General features: G+C 44.4%; 1 protein-coding gene across 1 annotated transcript in view; it reads right to left on the bottom strand.

Moving 5' to 3' along the window:
• Positions 1-431: 431 nt before the first annotated feature.
• LOC124722312 (monocarboxylate transporter 2-like) overlaps positions 432-18807 on the bottom strand; it is a 130222-nt gene continuing 111846 nt past the window's right edge. The window contains exon 8 of the mRNA XM_047247492.1: positions 432-1428. Within this exon, the coding sequence (XP_047103448.1) occupies positions 1230-1428 (199 nt within the window). The 3' untranslated portion in view covers positions 432-1229. The remainder of the gene's footprint in view (positions 1429-18807) is intronic.

Raw genomic sequence — 18807 nt, forward strand, 5'->3', positions numbered from 1 at the left:
AAATACTTTGTGGAACGCCCGAGACTGTGATAATGATCGTGCTCCTATCGATTTCGTCAGAACAGTTAATATTATTCAAATATTAAAAGCAGTTTCTTTCCAAACAGTATTTGATGGATATGCGTGTTCTTTGAAACATGAACGACAGTTAACACCAATTATCACATGATTTCTCTGTTACTGCAAGAAAGTATTTTGTACGAACTTGAAAGATTAGAACAGGTGCGTCATTTTACGAAGCAGATTATATTTGTGGAAACGAGTTATTCTTGATGTTAATTATACCAAATCATTTGCTTCAATTAACAGTAGTGCTATATTATGTAGACGAATGGGATCTCTCGATGAGGCAACAGAAAAGGAAATGAAAGGGCTTATTTTTAATGGATGTGGTTTAATATGAACATCATAAAATTATGATAAAATTATTTCTTTGTGATGTATGTATTTTTTACTTGTCTTCATATAATTCATAATATACACTTTCTAAATTTACAGCCATTAACAAAATGTACTGCGCGTTAAACCGCAAACAGGTGTCATCATAGAAAATTTGCTGACTACCAATACATCCTGAGGTAAGAGGAAACTAAAACACTAAACATCAAATAGAGAATGATTTGGCATGTCGTCACACACGAAACCTTATAACAATTAAACAATTAAATTAATATGCGACGTTTATTTACACACCTAGAAGCTTAAAATGAGCGTCTGCCATGGTAAAAGGAAATGTGAACAGGCACTGTATGAAAGCAGCAGCACAGATATCAGCATATTGTACTTACATAAACGCTAAACGTCATGACAGTTACTAGCGTGTACTGTTTAGTCTCCTGGACTCAAACCAATAAATACATTTAAGATACAAATTTTAGGAAATATATTAAAAGCTTGGAAATATAATACTAAACAGTACAACACGATTATAATAATTAGTTTAACACAATTTTTAAATTCTTATTATACTTCTGATAATGATTTTCACTATCACTAACACTATTCCAAAAGCAAGCTACCTTTGTAGTAATTCATGTCTACCTCTCGCTGTAAATAATGGGCACACTATAAGAATACAATTTTTTGAAAACTTTATATGATGTCTTCCAATAGTATTTCAATACGTTTTCAGTGCAGCAACTCAAGTGCTGCAAGTGGTTTCGTTCACTGCATTTCTAGTGCTGGCTGTTTTATTAGTCTGTGTCAGATTCCACATTTCGTACGAATGTTCAGACGGAAGCTTCATCGATAACAGTAATGACTCTCTTGGGCCCCGACATGACACGCCATTTGCTGCTGCCTCGGAATGGCGGCACGTCCCTTGCGGGCTGCGGAGTCGTCGCTGGCTCCACGGCGGCACCGTTCCCGTTGTTGGCTTCCTCCATCGTGAGAGACGCATTTGCCTCATCTCCCGGACGTGTACCCTGCCTGCAACAGAGAATTTACGTTTATGCAAGCCCTACTGAATTGGTTTCAAGAGGAATGATAAGTACTGGGTGATCGTAATTGTGCAGCTGTTCATTGAGCCACAGTGTGGGTGGTAGTTTTCGTATGGCAGCGAAACTTGGTAGATATGATAATGCGTTAATGCGGAACCGATTTACGTTGGAAAAAAATTAATTCCAAGTTTGGTCACCTGGTGCAAAGGACAACACTCACACCCATGCCCGAGGGAGGACTCGAACCTCCGGCGGAAGAGGCCGCGCTGTCCGTGACATGACGTCTCAAACCGCGCGGCCACTCCGCGCGGCGCAAATCTGGCGCTGTACACCAGCTCTTCGACGTCTCAGGTGCCCATATTGAGCAAACTATGTTAGCAGTAGTAAATAATAAAATCAACATTATGCCTTTCTCAATTGTCTGATCTTTTCTGCTCATGTCCCGTTCCTAATTCATTACATATGGAAGCATTTCTATACGTCTTTCTTGCATTCAAGACGCCGGATTTTGCACCTGATGACCAAAATCGGAGTTAATATTTTTCCAGGGTAAATCGGTTCCGCATTAATGCTTCAGAATACATACAAAGTTTCGCTGCCATAGGATAATTACAATCCACACTGGACCTCTGTGAGTAGCTGCATTTTAATTATAACCACCCAGCGTACAAAAAAGTGAAGCACTCAGAACACGAGGTCGTATGTCAGTGTAACTCCGTACAAGTACACACAGTCAGTCGTTTTGTAAATGATTACAGTTGCAATTCCCTGTAACAGGTAGAATGCCAACTAGAGTGCATTAGTCATGTTGTCCACCCCCGGCAATCCGATGACCTCGCTGTTTGGTCTCTTCCCCCAAACAATCCAATCCAACTTAAATTACAGTACTGCTGTTTTGTCCTTAGGTTAGATGGTTTAAGTAGTTCTAAGTCTAGGGGACTGATGACCTCAGATTTTAAGTCCCATAGTGCTTACAGCCATTTCAACCATTTGTGACTACTTCTTACATTTTGGCGGCACGGTAGCTCAGCGTGTTCGGTCAGAAAGCTGGTTGGCCACTGTAATAAAAAATCTGAGTGACAGGATCAACAAACGAACTTAAACGGATCTCATGTGACGTCCGCAACGACCAAACACAACGATAAAAAAAAAAAAAAAAAGTTATCGGCGCGACTTCATGTCAGTCCTAAGGACCCGGGTTCGATTCCCGGCTGGGTCGTAGATTTTCTGCGCTCAGAGACTGGGTGTTGTGTTGTCTTAATCATCATCATCAAAGACTTGCACCCGGCGAACGGTCTACCTGACGGGAGACCCTAGTCATACGACATTTACATTTTATTAGTCATGTTCATACCTAATGTTGTTACAATGTCTAGTAGGCCACTGAAATGCTTCCAATCTTGAGTGGTCACGGTGAAGGACACAAATGTGCCTCGTACACATGTGTGACAGCATTATCAGCACTTGAAAGAGTTTGAAAGGGGCCGTAATGTAGGTCTCCTTTTGGTCGGCTGGTCGAATTGCCCAATATCTAGATTTTTGGGGCATTTGGATGCGACGGTGGCCCCATATTGGATTACCTGGGAACCTGAGGACAGGCATGCTGGTCGTCAGGGTTTCGGTCGACCACTTCTGACCACACGGCAGTTGGCCACATTGTGCACCAAACACAGTGTAACCAGTTCACACATGCGCCTGTCATTCAAGAACATGAAATGGACTCTCTGTAATATTCTGTGTCGTTCTGAACCATTGGTCGGGAACTAGCAGCAGCCGGACAAGGGAATTACCGTTTCACGTGTTGGCTGCTGTTAACACTATAACACAAACGGCGGCGTTTGGAGTGGTACCTTGATTGGGAAACATGGACTGCTGATGGATGGTGTCATATTGTGTTCCGCCATGAATCGCGGTTCTGCACTACCCTGGATGACCATCGTCGGCGACTGCGGCGGCGACCTGGGGAGTGGTCAGACTTATCCAACGTTTTGGGGAGGCACAGCGGTGTTACACCTGGCGTCCTGGTGTGGGGAGTCATCGGTTATGACTTCAAGTCATGGCTTACAGTGAGTAAGGGAACTCTGACAGCACAGTGGGACGTCACTGAGATCCTGCGTCTTCACGTGTTACTTCTCATGTGGCAGAAGCGTGATACCTTTTGCAACAGGACAACGCTAGTCCAAGCATGGCACGTGCCTCTATGAACTGTTTGCGTGATTTAGAAGTAGTCCCGTGGCCAGTAAGACCCCTAGGTCTGGCGGGCCGGTGTGGCCGAGCGGTTCTAGGCGCTTCAGTCTGGAACCGCGCGACCGCTACTGTCGCAGGTTCGAATCCTGCCTCGAGCATGGATGTGTGTCATGTCCTTAGGTTAGTTAGTAGTTCTAAGTTCTAGGGGACTGATGACCTCAGATGTTAAGTCCCATAGTGCTCAGAGCCATTTTTGAACCCTAGGCCTGTGTCCTATAGAACATGTGTGGTATCAGTTCACACGTCGCAATGCCAGTATTCAAGATACCAAGGAACAGTGACAACAGATGTGGGCCAGCTTGTCTCAGGAGAGGATACAGCGGCTTCATACACCCTTCCCAACCAAATCAACGCAAGCGTCTAGGTCATAGAGGGTTCAACGTCATACTGGTGGTACGCTTTCACTGTCAAGTACTTCGTAAATTTTACTCGATTTTGTAATCACTAAAATAATATCTCATACCCTCTCAACGCTTGATGTTTCATTTCGTTTCCTTCTCTCCATCTGAGCCTTCACTTCCTATCACAAAAAATGGCTCTGAGCATTATGGGACTTAACATTTGAGGTCATCAGTCCTCTAGAACTTAGAACTACTTAAACCTAACTAACCTAAGGCCATCATACACATCCATGCCCGAGGCAGGATTCGAACCTGCGACCGTAGCGGTCGCGCGGTTCCAGACTGAAGAGCCTAGAACCGCACGGCCACACCGGCCGGCTTTCTTATGACAGTCAGTGGATTTCTGCTGACTGTAGTATGGACTGTTTCTAGCAGTATCATCATATAAAAGTCTATGTAATTTCATGTGTATATGCAATAGCGCCAGTTTTCAGGAATGTGATTCAGATTCGGATTAATTCCGTGCGCCGTATGTACGATCCTTCGTTTGATACGCAGGCTAATGTGGACGTGACATTAAAGCAGCCTCTACAGTCGCTTAGGTGAATGCGGATTACTTCTTGCTTCTTCCTCAGATAAAAAAAAGTAAAGTCCTGAGTATACAGTATTCGCATATAGGTAGGAATTACTTTCCCTCAGATTAAGATGACGCTGTGGCTTATAGAAGTGTATCGAGCTACGGGAAACCACTTTCTACAATTTACAGGATAAGAAAAGATTGATCAGTTACGGCCCACAAAATGGAAGTGGAATATAGAAAGAAAAAAAAAAGTAGGCAGATATGGAGTTACAACATTGTGGTTTTCACGAAAAAAGAAAATGTGCAAAAGTTGTTGAAAGGATACGGATAACATATTTACCTCTTATATTCTTCCCTTGTAATTTAGTCGTGCTGATTCATACAGTAGAGAGGTTGTCGGAATGTTCTGTACTGTCAGTATATACGTGGCTACAGATATAAGGCGGATTGTTAAAGTTCCTCACAGTCACAGATTAGTGGCGTTAGAAAGTTATTTCAGGAATAATATGTGGATAAGATGAGTTACGGATGCAGTTGGTTTCCTGACTAATAAAAGCAACTTCGTTAGCAATTAATGGTAAAGTAGTTAATTGGTTGTAAGGAATTACTCAACATAAAATTTCACTCGTCTAGTTGGATACCACCTGCAAGTGTGTTATACGCGTTGTTGGGTAACTGAGCTTAAGCCACTCGTTTACGGTCTAGTTCATTCAAAAAAATGTTCAAATGTGTGTGAAATCTTATGGGACTTAACTGCTAAGGTCAGCAGTCCATAAGCACACACACTACTTAACCTAAATTATCCTATGGACAAACACACACACCCATGCCCGAGGGAGGATTCGAACTTCCGCCGGGACCAGCCGCACAGTCTACAACTGCAGCGCCTGAGACCGCTCGGCTAATCCCGCGCGGCTCTAGTTCATTACTAACAATAGTTTCCAATCACAAAACTCTTGGTCGCCACAGTCAGCATATGTGAAGATGGGTAGCACTGGTTGAAAGAGCACTGTCACAAAACTGTGATTGGCTAAAGCTGAAAATGTAAATCACATTACTGGAATCTAGTGCATTCTATACTTCTAAACTGTTCAAGCCAACGGGTATAGAAGTTATGCCCGACATTCTCGCAGGACTATGTTCTACTGATTGAAGTATATCATATCTTATACATAAAATCGAAACTTTTATTTGCATACATAAAGGAAATACCTAGACGGAATATTGCACAAATCTCATGCAGTGCATTTTAAACACAATCGAAACTGGCACTCAACCTAGGGCAATCATATACAACGTATTTAATTAGTAACACCAGTGTCCAGTCACAAAATTCCCGATCGGCACCGTCAGCATGTGTGCATATGTGTGGTCTGGTTGAAACACTAGTGTCACAAAACAATAGTAGGCTGAAGCTGAAGATATGGCACATTACTGGAATCTAGTGCTACTTCGAGACTAACTTTGGCACTGAAAACTTCGTGCAGTTTCAAACTTCTATAACTCCATACCTAATGAAATCCATACACCTTATCGTATGAAGTTTCTACCCCCCAAAATAAGCTGTGTCTCAAGTTTCTCGGACAGAGAAAATAATTCTGTTGAGTCAGAAAATTTTAATTTTAGTGGTCACAGACATCTCATGCGATGAAATTTCTGCAGCTTTACTGGTGATGGTTCGTAGTATCCTAAGCATCATATTCGTAACTTGTTAGTATTCTTCATGTTCTTGTCTAGCTTTCTACAGGGTTATTTATTAGTAGCTCGGGGATTTCAGAAGACGACCGCGCAAGAACTACAAGACATACAGAAATATGACACATGTCACTACATAGAGATTCTCTCCAAGTTTCGATTCGTAAAACGCGCCGCGGCGTACTTGCAGTGGATAGGTCAGGAGTCCACTACACACAGCAGGCGGCTACACGGGTAGCAGGGGTAGTGTGGTGTGGACTGGGCGGTTTTCTAGGTTACATGGCCTCGGGCAAGTACAAGAAGAGCAACAGCCTCAAAGGGTGCGGGGCAAAGTCAGGACATGCGGGGACCAAGCGGCAATCGGTATTGTAATTGTAAACTGTCGAAGCTGCGTTGGTAAAGTACTGGAACTTCAAGCGCTGATACAAAGCACCGAAGCCGAAATCGTTATAAGTATGGAAAGCTGGCTGACGCCAGAGATAAATTCTGCCGAAATTTTTACAAAGGCACAGACGGTGTTTAGAAAGGATAGATTGCATGCAACCGGTGGTGGCGTGTTTGTCGCTGTTAGTAGTAGTTTATCCTGTAGTGAAGTAGAAGTGGATAGTTCCTGTGATTTATTATGGGTGGAGGTTACACTCAACAACCGAGCTAGGTTAATAATTGGCTCCTTTTACCGACCTCCCGACTCAGCAGCATTAGTGGCAGAACAACTGAGAGAAAATCTGGAATACATTTCCCATAAATTTTCTCAGCATGTTATAGTGTTAGGTGTAGATTACAATTTACCAGATATAGACTGGGACACTCAGATGTTTAGGACGGCTGGTAGGGACAGAGCTCGAGTGACATTATACTGAGTGCACTATGCGAAAATTACCTCGAGCAATTAAACAGAGAACCGTTGCAGCATCCCTGAATATGGAACTAAATAGGAATGTAAAAAAAGGGAGGAAGATTTATCTGTTTAGCAAGAGTAATAGGAGGCAGATTTCAGACTAACTAACGATCAAAACGAAAATTTCTGTTCCGACACTGACAATGTTGAGTGTTTATGGAAAAAGTTCAAGGCAATCGTAAAATGCGTTTTAGACAGGTACGTGCCGAGTAAAACTGTGAGGGACGGGAAAAACCCACCGTGGTTCAACAACAAAGTTAGGAAACTACTGCGAAAGCAAAGAGAGCTTCACTGCAAGTTTGAACGCAGAGAAAACCTCTCAGACAAACAGAAGCTAAACGATGTCAAAGTTAGCGTAAGAAGGGCTATGCGTGAAGCGTTCAGTGAATTCGAGAGTAAAATTCTATGTACCGACTTGACAGAAAATCCTAGGAAGTTCTGGTCTTACGTTAAATCAGTAAGTTGCTCGAAACAGCATATCCAGGCACTCTGGGATGATGATGGCATTGAAACAGAGGATGACACGCGTAAAGCTGAAATACTAAACACCTCTTTGCAAAGCTGTTTCACAGAGAAAGACCGCACTGCAGTTTCTTCTCTAAATCCTCGCACAAACGAAAAAATGGCTGACATCGAAATAAGTGTCCAAGGAATAGAAAAGCAACTGAAATCACTCAACAGAGGAAAGTCCACTGGACCTGACGGGATACCAATTCAATTCTACACAGAGTACGCGAAAGAACTTGCCCCGCTTCTAACAGCCGTGTACCGCAAGTCTCTAGAGGAACGGAGGGTTCCAAGTGGTTGGAAAAGAGCATAGGTAGTCCCAGTCTTCAAGAAGGGACGTCGAGCAGATGCGCAAAACCATAGACCTATATCCCTGACATCGATCTGTTGCAGAATTTTAGAACACGTTTTTTGCTCGCGTATCATGTCATTTCTGGAAACCCAGAATCTACTCTGTAGGAATTAACATGGATTCCGGAAACAGCGATCGTGTGAGACCCAACTCGCTTTATTTGTTCATGAGACCCAGAAAATATTAGTTACAGGCTCCCAGGTAGATGCCATTTTCCTCGACTTCCGGAAGACGTTCGATACAATTCCGCACTGTCGCCTGATAAACAAAGTAAGAGCCTACGGAGTATCAGACCAGCTGTGTGGCTGGATTGAAGAGTTTTTAGCAAACAGAACACAGCATTGTTCTCAATGGAGAAACGTCTACAGGACTTTGTTTTTATGAGACAGATCTGATGATGGTCATTAAAGACCGAAACCGGTAATCTGTTAAACAGAAAAGATTGTGACCATAGACGTAAATTAAAGGAAACTTATTACATATACGGGTCACTGTGTTTTCTCGCGACGATGTCGCAGCTTGTGAGACGTCTACAGACGTTAAAGTAACCTCTGGCGTGCCACAGGGGAGTGTTATGGGACCATAGTTTTCACAATATATATAAATGACCTAGTAGATAGTGTCGGAAGTTCCATGCGGCTTTTCGCGGATGATGCTGTAGTATACAGAGAAGTTGCAGCATTAGAAAATAGCAGCAAAATGCAGGAAGATCGGCAGCGGATAGGCAGTTGGTGCAGGGAGTGGCAACTGACCCTTAACATAGACAAATGTAATGTATTGCGAATACATAGAAAAAAGGATCCTTTATTGTATGATTATATGATAGCGGAACAAACACTGGTAGCAGTTACTTCTGTAAAATATCTGGGAGTATGCGTACGGAACGATTTGAAGTGGAATGATCATATAAAATTAATTGCTGGTAAGGCGGGTGCCAGGTTGAGATTCATTGGGAGTGTCCTTAGAAAATGTAGTCCATCAGCAAAGGAGGTGGCTTACAAAACAGTCGTTCGACCTATACTTGAGTATTGCTCATCAGTGTGGGATCCGTACCAGGTCGGGTTGACAGAGGAGATAGAGAAGATCCAAAGAAGAGCGGCGCGTTTCGTCACAGGGTTATTTGGTAAGCGTGATAGCGTTACGGAGATGTTTAGCAAACTCAAGTGGCAGACTCTGCAGGAGATACGCTCTGCGTCGCGGTGTAGCCTGCTGTCCAGGTTTCGAGAGGGCGCGTTTCTGGATGAGGTATCGAATATATTACTTCCCCCTACGTATACCTCCCGAGGAGATCACGGATGTAAAATTAGAGAGATTCGAGTGCGCACGGAGGCTTTCCGGCAGTCGTTCTTCCCGCGAACCATACGCGACTGGAACAGGAAAGGGAGGTAATGACAGTGGCACGTAAAGTGCCCTCCGCCACACACCGTTGGGTGGCTTGCGGAGTATAAATGTAGATGTAGATGTAGACTACCACTAGGTGGCAAGCTTCTGAGAATACGTAGACAAATCATCCGCCCCACACTGTGGCATCGAATTAGTTGGTACCTGCGGACAGGCAACCAGATGAACAGATTTCCGAAATGGTTTGCCGTCGCGCCTTCCAAGTAAAAATAAATGTAAATGTCGAGCGACTAGAGCCTCCGGTCGAGGTAGACCGTTTGCCGGGTGCAAGTATTTCGATTTGACGCCACTTCGGCAACTTGCGCGTCGATGGGGATGAAATGATGATTAGGACACCACAACACCCAGTCCCTGACCGGAAAAAATCTCCGACCCAACCCGGACTCTTAGGATTGACATTCTGTCGCACTGACCACTTTTTTTTTCATTTTGTTCATTGTTGATCGTTGTGTTTGGTCGTTGCGGACGCCACACGACATCCGTTCAAGTTAGTTTGTTGATCCTTCCACTCAGTTTTTTTATTATTGCAGAGGCCAACCAGCTCTCTGACAGAACACGCTGAGCTACCGTGCGGGCACCACTCAGCAACTGGGGGCACTGTCCAGTCATATTAATGTGATCACATGTCAAAAGCGTGAATAATCACCTTTTGCAGATCGCCGCGAGACCTGCAGGAACGGAGTCCATGAGGTTCCGGAAGGTATTGACTCCAATGCTGTGGCCAGATGCGCTAGGTTTCTCGATTGAGGATCCATTGCGCAAACAGCCCGATCGAGGTGGTCCGACAGATTCCCGATTGGGTTTAAATCCAAGGAGTCTGCTGGCCAGGGGAGTACAGTAAATTAATCTCGGTGCTCTTCGAAGCATGCACGTACGCTGTAAGCTGTGTGACACGTTCTATTGTCGTGTTGGTAGATACCATCGAGGAGAACCAACTGCATGTACTTGCGGACATGGTCCCCAAGGATAGATGAGTACTTGCGTTGATCCATTGTGCCTTCCAGAATGACGAGATCGCCAGGGACTGCCACAAAACATTCACCAGAACATAATGCTCCCTCCTCCGGCATGGACCCTTCCGACGACTGTTGCTGGCAGTACACGCCAATGACCATGTCTGATTGAGCATAAAACGCAATTCATCTGGAAAGGCCACCTGTCGCCACTCAGTGGACGACCAGTTGCGATACTGGTGAGGAAATTGCAGCCTGCGTCGCCAATGAGCAGCAGTCATCATGTGTGCATGAACCAGGCGCTTGCTGTGAAGACCCAATTTCAGCAATGCTCGCTGAACGGTCTTTGTGGAGACATAGCTGGTAGCCTCTTGGTTCATCTGAGCGCTCAGTAGCTTAACAGTTGTACGGCTATTCGCCAGTACACATCTCTGCAGCCGTCGTCCACCTCTGTCATCAACGGCCCGTGGTGCACCACAGTTGCCTCGGCGCCATTTTGGATAGCGCCATTTTGTATGCACGGCACACTTTAACCACGGCGGCACGCGAACAGTTTACGGACTTGGCCGTTTCGGAAATGCTTCCATCCTTGGCCCGTAAGCCAGTGATCACACCCTTTTGGACGACGGATAAATTGTTTCGTTTCCGCATGATGACAATGACAGCCTGTTTTACGAGTCCACCGACTCGGTTTATACGAGGGTCACTCCAAAAGAAATGCACACTATTTTTTTAATCCATCTTTTATTCTACATGTTTGAAAGTTTTACAGTGTGTAGATACATCATTTAGGAGCAATATTTTCATTTCTCCACATAATTTCCATCCCTCTCAACTGCCTTATGCCATCTCGGAGCCGGCCGGAGTGGCCGAGCGGTTCTAGGCGCTACAGTCTGGAACCGCGCGACCGCTACGCTCGCAGGTTCGAATCCTGCCTCGGGCATGGATGTGTGTGATGTCCTTAGGTTACTTAGGTTTAAGTAGTTCTAAGTTCTAGGGGACTGATGACCTCAGAAGTTAAGTCCCATAGAGCTCAGAGCCATTTGAACCATCTTGGAACCAGTGCCTGTATACCCGCACGGTAAAATTCTGGACCAACCTGTTGGGGCCACTGTTTGGCAGCGTGCACAAGGGAGTCATCATCTTCGAACCTTGTTCCACGAAGAGACTCTTTCAGTTTCCAAAAGAGATGATAGTCACATGGAGCCAGGTCAGGACTGTAAGGCGGGTGTTTCAGTGTTGTACAACCGAGGTTTGTGATCGATTCCATGGTTTTTTACTGACATGTGGCCGTGCATTGTCGTGGAACAGCAAAACATCCTCTTTTGCCGATGTGGTCGAACATGATTCAGTCGAGATTGAAGTTTCTTTAGTGTCGGCACATATGCATCAGAATTTATGGTGGCTCCCCTTGGTATGACGTCCACAAGCAAGAGTCCTTCGGAATCGAAAAACACCGTAGCCATAACTTTTCCAGCACAAGGTGTGGTTTTGAATTTTTTTTTCTTGGGTGAATTTGCATGATGCCACTCCATTGATTGCCTCTTCGTCTCTGGTGAAAAATGATGGAGCCATGTTTCATCACCTGTCACAATTCTTCCAAGAAATTCATCTCCATCATTCTCGTACTGTTCCGAAAGTTCGCTGCATACCGTTTTTCTTGTTTCTTTGCGAGCCACTGTCAACATCCTGGGAACCCACCTGGCACAAACCTTTTTTAACGCCAACACTTCTGCAAACACTTCCTTCCCCTATCCCAACGTAGCGTGACAATTTGTTCACTGTGATGCGTCTGTCAGCAGTCACCAATTCGTTAACTCTCTGCACATTGTCTGGAGTGTGTGCAGTACGAGGCATGCCGCTGCGAGGACAATCCTCAATATTGCCGTGCCCGCTTTCATCACGTAACCTGCTTGCCCACCGACTAACTGTACTGCGATCGATAGCAGCATCTCCATACAGTTTTTTCAACCACTTGTAGATGTTTCCCATTGTCTCGTTTTCACAGCACAGGAATTCTATGACAGCACGCTGCTTCTGACGAACGTCAAGTGTAGCAGCCATCTTGAAGACATGCTGTGACGGCGCCACTCTCGGGAACAGGTTGAACTAAGTTTGAAAACAAGAGGGAAGGATGTATCTACGCACTGTAAAACTTTCACACATGCAGAATGAAAACTGTATTTTTACAAAAATAGTGTGCATTTCTTTTGGAGTGACCATCATATATCCTTCATTGCTAATGCTGCCACCTGCCGCCTGTGAGTAGTTATTGCACGTTGACGTCGAACATATGCGGTGGTCACATTCATGTGATTGGACCTTGTAAATGCACATACGTACTGAAATTTGCTGTGTCGCAAATAGTGCCCATACTCAGCGCCTGAAATGTGAAGTAAAAGCTAGGGCAGATGCTCTATATATTGATATGTGACTACTTTCTGTATGTATCGCAGTTTTCGAGCAGTTGTCTTCTGAAACCCCTACGGTATGTATTGATATTGGCAGTTTTCTTCCTGGAGAGTTTCAAGATATTTGCAACAAATTTCGAAAGATAAGCATTCCATGTGACCATACCGTCGCTCTATTGAACGGATGGGAATTGTTGTGACAAAGCATAGGTAGCAAAGGTACCACATTATAACTTTTTCTTCCTCGAGCTTCAGTTCTACATATTTATTCTTCGTTTTAGTATTTTTCTTATTGACAAATAAATGTGATTTCCGTAAACGACTTGAGAATATCAGTCTTCGTATTTTTCTTAAGGGCATGGACTCACACACTGGAAAGTAGCTATCTTTTTACAATTTTTTACAAATTCTCTGAGAAAGTCCTCACAATGTTTTCTGTTTTTCACAATAACAACTCACAGGCACTTACATTCTTCAACGTTTTTAAATTTTTTACTGATACTGTTGCGAAAATTTGCACTCCCATAAAGTTTATCTGACTGATGTTTATCTCCAGTCTTCAAGCCTTAATATTCTTCTACACTGAGACATATAAGATATTACACCATGAAGCAGCAGTAGGCCATTTATCAAGCCTTGTGGAGGTGTTTATCACATAACACGTATTAAATGGTTTAACTTTGATTCTATTTGGCACTGATGTCCATCACAGCATCAGTATGTGGTGTGACCCACACAGGCATGAATGCGCTCTTGTATTTGTTGTACCATGAAAGCAAACAGTTTCCTTATGTCATCTTGAGGAATTCTTTGCCCTGTCTGAAAAGCATGCTGTGGCAGTTTGTGAAGATTACTGGCTGGAGGCTGGTAAGAAAATATAGATCTCTCCATCGCACGCCAGACGTGCTCTGACAAATCACGGGAGTGGGTGGGTTAGTCGAGGATCCGTATATTCTCAAGACATATGTGAGGTTATAATATGGCATATGACACTTGGTACCTGCGGGCCGTAGTGGCCGTGCGGTTAAAGGCGCTGCAGTCTGGAACCGCAAGACCGCTACGGTCGCAGGTTCGAATCCTGCCTCGGGCATGGATATTTGTGATGTCTTTAGGTTAGTTAGGTTTAACTAGTTCTAAGTTCTAGGGGACTAATGACCTCAGAAGTTGAGTCCCATAGTGCTCAGAGCCATTTGAACCATTTTTGAACACTTGGTACCCTGGTCATGAAGGATATGACAAATACTGGCGAGCATTCAGCCACCTTTCAACAATTATCAAATCATTCCCGTTGTAAAATCCAATAGCTCTCCGCACCATTATTCCAGAAGTCGAAGAGCTACGAGTCTGGAGAATGGCAGCCTCTTGTGGTTTTTCACCAGTTCGTTTACGGACGTCGGTGCCGATATGACCGCCACAAACGGAAACAAGACTCAGCGCAAAATGCCACAGAAAGGCACTGAGTGTCCAAGTTGACTGTGGCTGTATGTCGTGCAAGTCTATCATCTACAGTATGGTATTACAAGTAAACGACGTTTCCCTGTGACACACTGCCTATAAACTGGTTCCTTGTGACACACTACCTATAAACTTTGTCCGGATTTAAGTTGTAGGGATCTATCTATTCTTTAGAGCCAATATAGCACTCTAACGATCTTTTTGTGGTATAGTCCTTCTGGGAAGACCCGTGCCTACTCTTCTTGCCACACTGTTTTCCTGAGTCCATCCCGCCAACACTCGTTCTTCAAATGGCTCTGAGCACTATGGGACTTAACATCTATGGTCATCAGTCCCCTAGAACTTAGAACTACTTAAACCTAACTAACCTAAGGACATCACACAACACCCAGCCATCACGAGGCAGAGAAAATCCCTGTCCTCGCCGGGAATCGAACCCGGGAACCCGGGCGTGGGAAGCGAGAACGCTACCGCACGACCACGAGCTGCGGGCACTCGTTCTTCAGTCACTGCGCTATACCCATCTGTCTGTATAATCTATCGGTATGGTACTCCCTTGTCATTTATGCCTGCTATTCTGTCATCGTGTTCTGTAGGAATGCATTTTTTTTAACTTACTGGAGAAAAAATTAGTCACCTCTAGAGAAATTATTACAAGCACCATTTAATAGCGTGTAATTCGGCTCCTGTACATGATAACCGTCTGGATTCGGTTAGGAAGTGAGCCCACAAAATTGTACAGGTACGTCGCATCCGGGTTAAGCCACTCGCTGAGGATTCCGGGATGCTAATATCGGTGTTTTACGCGTTGTTCCAATATATCGCACAGATTTTCCGCGGGGTTAAAGCCAAGTGATTTTGCAGGCCAATCAAGATTTCTATTGGTGGTGTGTACAGAAAACCAATCACGTATCCTTCCAGGCGGATGAACTTTGCTATTGTTGTCTTTACGTGCCTGTGAGAGCAATGGCCTCTTGAAGGTGACCGACTCAAATACTCATTTCATGCAGTTCCCGTCGCTCTCGCAAATAGATTGGGACGGATCCTCATTCACTGTCTACCCTGTCGGGTTTGCAAGTGACTTTGATTCAGAAGTCGTGAAACGCGTCTCCTGTCCTTCTCAGTGAGGATCTTTTTGCGACCACAATTCTGACGTCGTGTTTTGTGGCCACTGAGCAGTTGGGTTGAGTTGTTTTGGGGAAGTAGACCAGACAGCGAGGTCATCAGTCTCATCGGATTAGGGAAGGACGGGGAAGGAAGTCGGCCGTGCCCTTTGAAAGGAACCATCCCGGCATTCGCCTGGAGCGATTTAGGGAAAGCATGGAAAACCTAAATCAGGATGGCCGGACGCGGGATTGAACCGTCGTCCTCCCGAATGCGAGTCCAGTGTCTAACCACTGCGCCACCTCGCTCGGTCCACTGCTCATAGTCACACTGAACAGTTCGCAGCGAAACACCAACAAATCCAGCTACATCGCACACCGGATGGCCATGGGCACAGCAAAACACAATTGCTCTTTTTCGACACTCTTTCACATACTTACGTTTACCCATGTTTAGGTAAAACGTCCGCTTGAAACATAAATGTCTCACTGATCGCTACTGCCTTAGGCTAATGCAGAGGTAGTGTGCCGTTGTGCACGTAACTCGGTTGCTGCGCCATCTGTAAAGGCCTGACGAGTCAACCGTGTGTGCTCGCTACGGTGACAAATTTTTTGTCAGGTGGGCTTATATTGGAAATAAGTGAGCATAAACGGTAAAGCTGTTATCAACCCGAAGTTTGGTTTGAAGACCACAACACTTTATTAGGCATGACCCTATTAGAGGACTTTGAACGAGTTACTGAATCAGTTACGAGCTGACAAACATTGCCAGGGACGAAAAAAGTAAACGATAAAAATCCCAGTACAGGCTGGGATCGAGCCCCAGGCCTTTGGAGTCATAGTCTGGCACTCTATGAATGAGCCATCGAGCCACATGAGCTCGCAGAAGGATCAAATTTTAATAAACGTAACCCACAAGAATCTGATTACAGGAGTATCTGGGCGCCTTTAGTGAAAGTGCTGACGGTGTAACATAACGTCAGTGTATAAGTTTCGTCGTCATTTATACCATAACGTCTCGATCTTCTGTGAGAATATCTTTATCAGTAGATAAAGCTGTTTGGCATAAAAAGTAGTCACCTCATAATGACGTGTTAAACCTTCATGAGGCATGATAACCTCTGTTGCACGCTGTTGTACTTACTGCATGAGGTTCTGCACGTAGAAGGCGTTAGTATACAGGGTGGTCCATTGATAGTGACCGGGCCAAATATCTCACGAATTAACCATCAAATAAAAAAACTGCAAAGAACGAAACTTGTCTAGCATGAAGGGGGAAACCAGATGGCGCTATGGTTGGCCCGCTAGATGGCGCTGTCATAGGTCAACCGTATTTCAACCCCCATTTTTATTACATATTCGTGTAGTACGTAAAGAAATATGAATGTTTTAGTTGGAGCACTTTTTTCGCTTTGTGACAGATGGCGCAGTAATAGTCACAAACGTATAAGTACGTGGTATCACGTAACATTCCGCGACTGCGGCGGTATTTCCTTTGTGATACATTACCCGTGTTAAAATGGACCGTTTACTAATTGCGGAAAAGGTCGATATCGCGTTGATGTATGGCTATTGTGATCAAAATGCCCAACGGGCGTGTGCTATGTATGCTGCTCGGTATCCTGGATGACATCATCCAAGTGTCCGGACCGTTCGCCGAATAGTTACGTTGTTTAGGGAAACAGGAAGTGCTCAGCCACATGTGAAACGTCAACCACGAAATGATGATTCCCAAGTAGGTGTTTTAGCTGCTGTCGTGGCTAATCGGCACATCAGTAGCAGACAAACTGCGCGAGAATCGGGAATCTCAAAAACGTCGGTGTTGAGAATGCTACATCAACAGCGATTGCACCCGTACCATATTTCTATGCACCAGGAAATGCATGGCGACGACTTTGAACGTCGTGTACAGTTCTGCCACTGGGAACAAGAGAAATTACGGGACGATGACAGATTTTTTGAACGGGTTCTATTTAGCGACGACGTGTCATTCACCAACAGCGGTAACGTAAACCGGCATAATATGCACTATTGGGCAACGGAAAATCCACGATGGCTACGACAAGTGGAACATCAGCGACCTTGTCGGGTTAATGTATGGTGCGGCATTATGGGAAGAAGGATAATTGGTCTCCATTTTATTGATGGCAATCTAAATGGTGCAATGTATGCTGATTTCCTACATAATGTTCTACCGATGTTACTACAAGATGTTTCACTGCACGACAGAATGGCGATGGACTTCCAACGTGATGGATGTTCGGCACATAGCTCGCATGCGATTGAAGCGGTATTGAATAGCATATTTCATGACCGGTGGATTGATCGTCGAAGCACCATTACATGGCCCGCAGTTTCACCGGATCTGACGTCCCCGGATTTCTTTGTGTGGGGAAAGTTGAAGGATATTTGCTATCGTGATCCACCGACAACGCCTGACAACATGTGTCAGCGCATTGTCAATGCATGTGCGAACATTACGGAAGGCGAACTACTCGCTGTTGAGTGGAATGTCGTTACATGTATTGCCAAATGCATTGAGGCTGACGGACATCACTTTGAGCATTTATTGCATTAATGTGGTATTTACAGGTAATCACGCTGTAACAGCATGCGTTCTCAGAAATGATAAGTTCACAAAGGTACATGTATCACATCGGAACAACCGAAATAAAATGTTCAAACGTACCTACATTCTGTATTTTAATTTAAAAAACCTACCTGTTATCAACTGTTCGTCTAAAATTGAGAGCCATGTGTTTGTGACTATTACAGTGCCGTCTATCACAAAGCGAAAAAAGTGTCCAACTGAAACATTCATATTTATTTACGTACTACACGAATATGTAGTAAAAATGGGGGTTCCTATTTAAAAAAACACAGTTGATATCCGTTTGACCTATGGCAGCTCCCTCAAGCGGGTCAACCATAGCGCCATCTGGTTTCCCCCTTCAAGCTAGACAAGTTTCGTTCTTTGTAGTTTTTTCGTTTGACGGTTATTTCGTAGATATTTGGCCCGGTCACGATCCTTGGACCACCCTGTATACTCGTAACAATTCCTTCCGCAATAGCCTGCACGGATTGTGAGGCTCTTCCTATTTCAGACAACATTTACTTGTAATTTTTCGCCTCGAATTTGAACGCTATGTGTGAGATGGAAAAGTTGCTATCGTTAATGGTAGTACAGAACGCTACTGTAATGCATCAAGAGGCAATTCTCACGGTCGGTGGCAGACAGCGAATATGGTCACACCATGAAACAAATAATGGTAAATAGCTACCGTACGAAGTTCACTAAAAATTCTTGTCGCGCGCCAGTCAGTCAGTCGGGGAAAAGATGTCTGAACTCCATGTCATCCGTGCCCTCGATTCTCAATACTCTACGAAGTTAAAAGTATTGAACTGAGTAATTCTGCATTATTTAA

This window comes from Schistocerca piceifrons, chromosome X, assembly GCF_021461385.2.
Source record: "Schistocerca piceifrons isolate TAMUIC-IGC-003096 chromosome X, iqSchPice1.1, whole genome shotgun sequence".
Taxonomy (NCBI): domain Eukaryota; kingdom Metazoa; phylum Arthropoda; class Insecta; order Orthoptera; family Acrididae; genus Schistocerca; species Schistocerca piceifrons.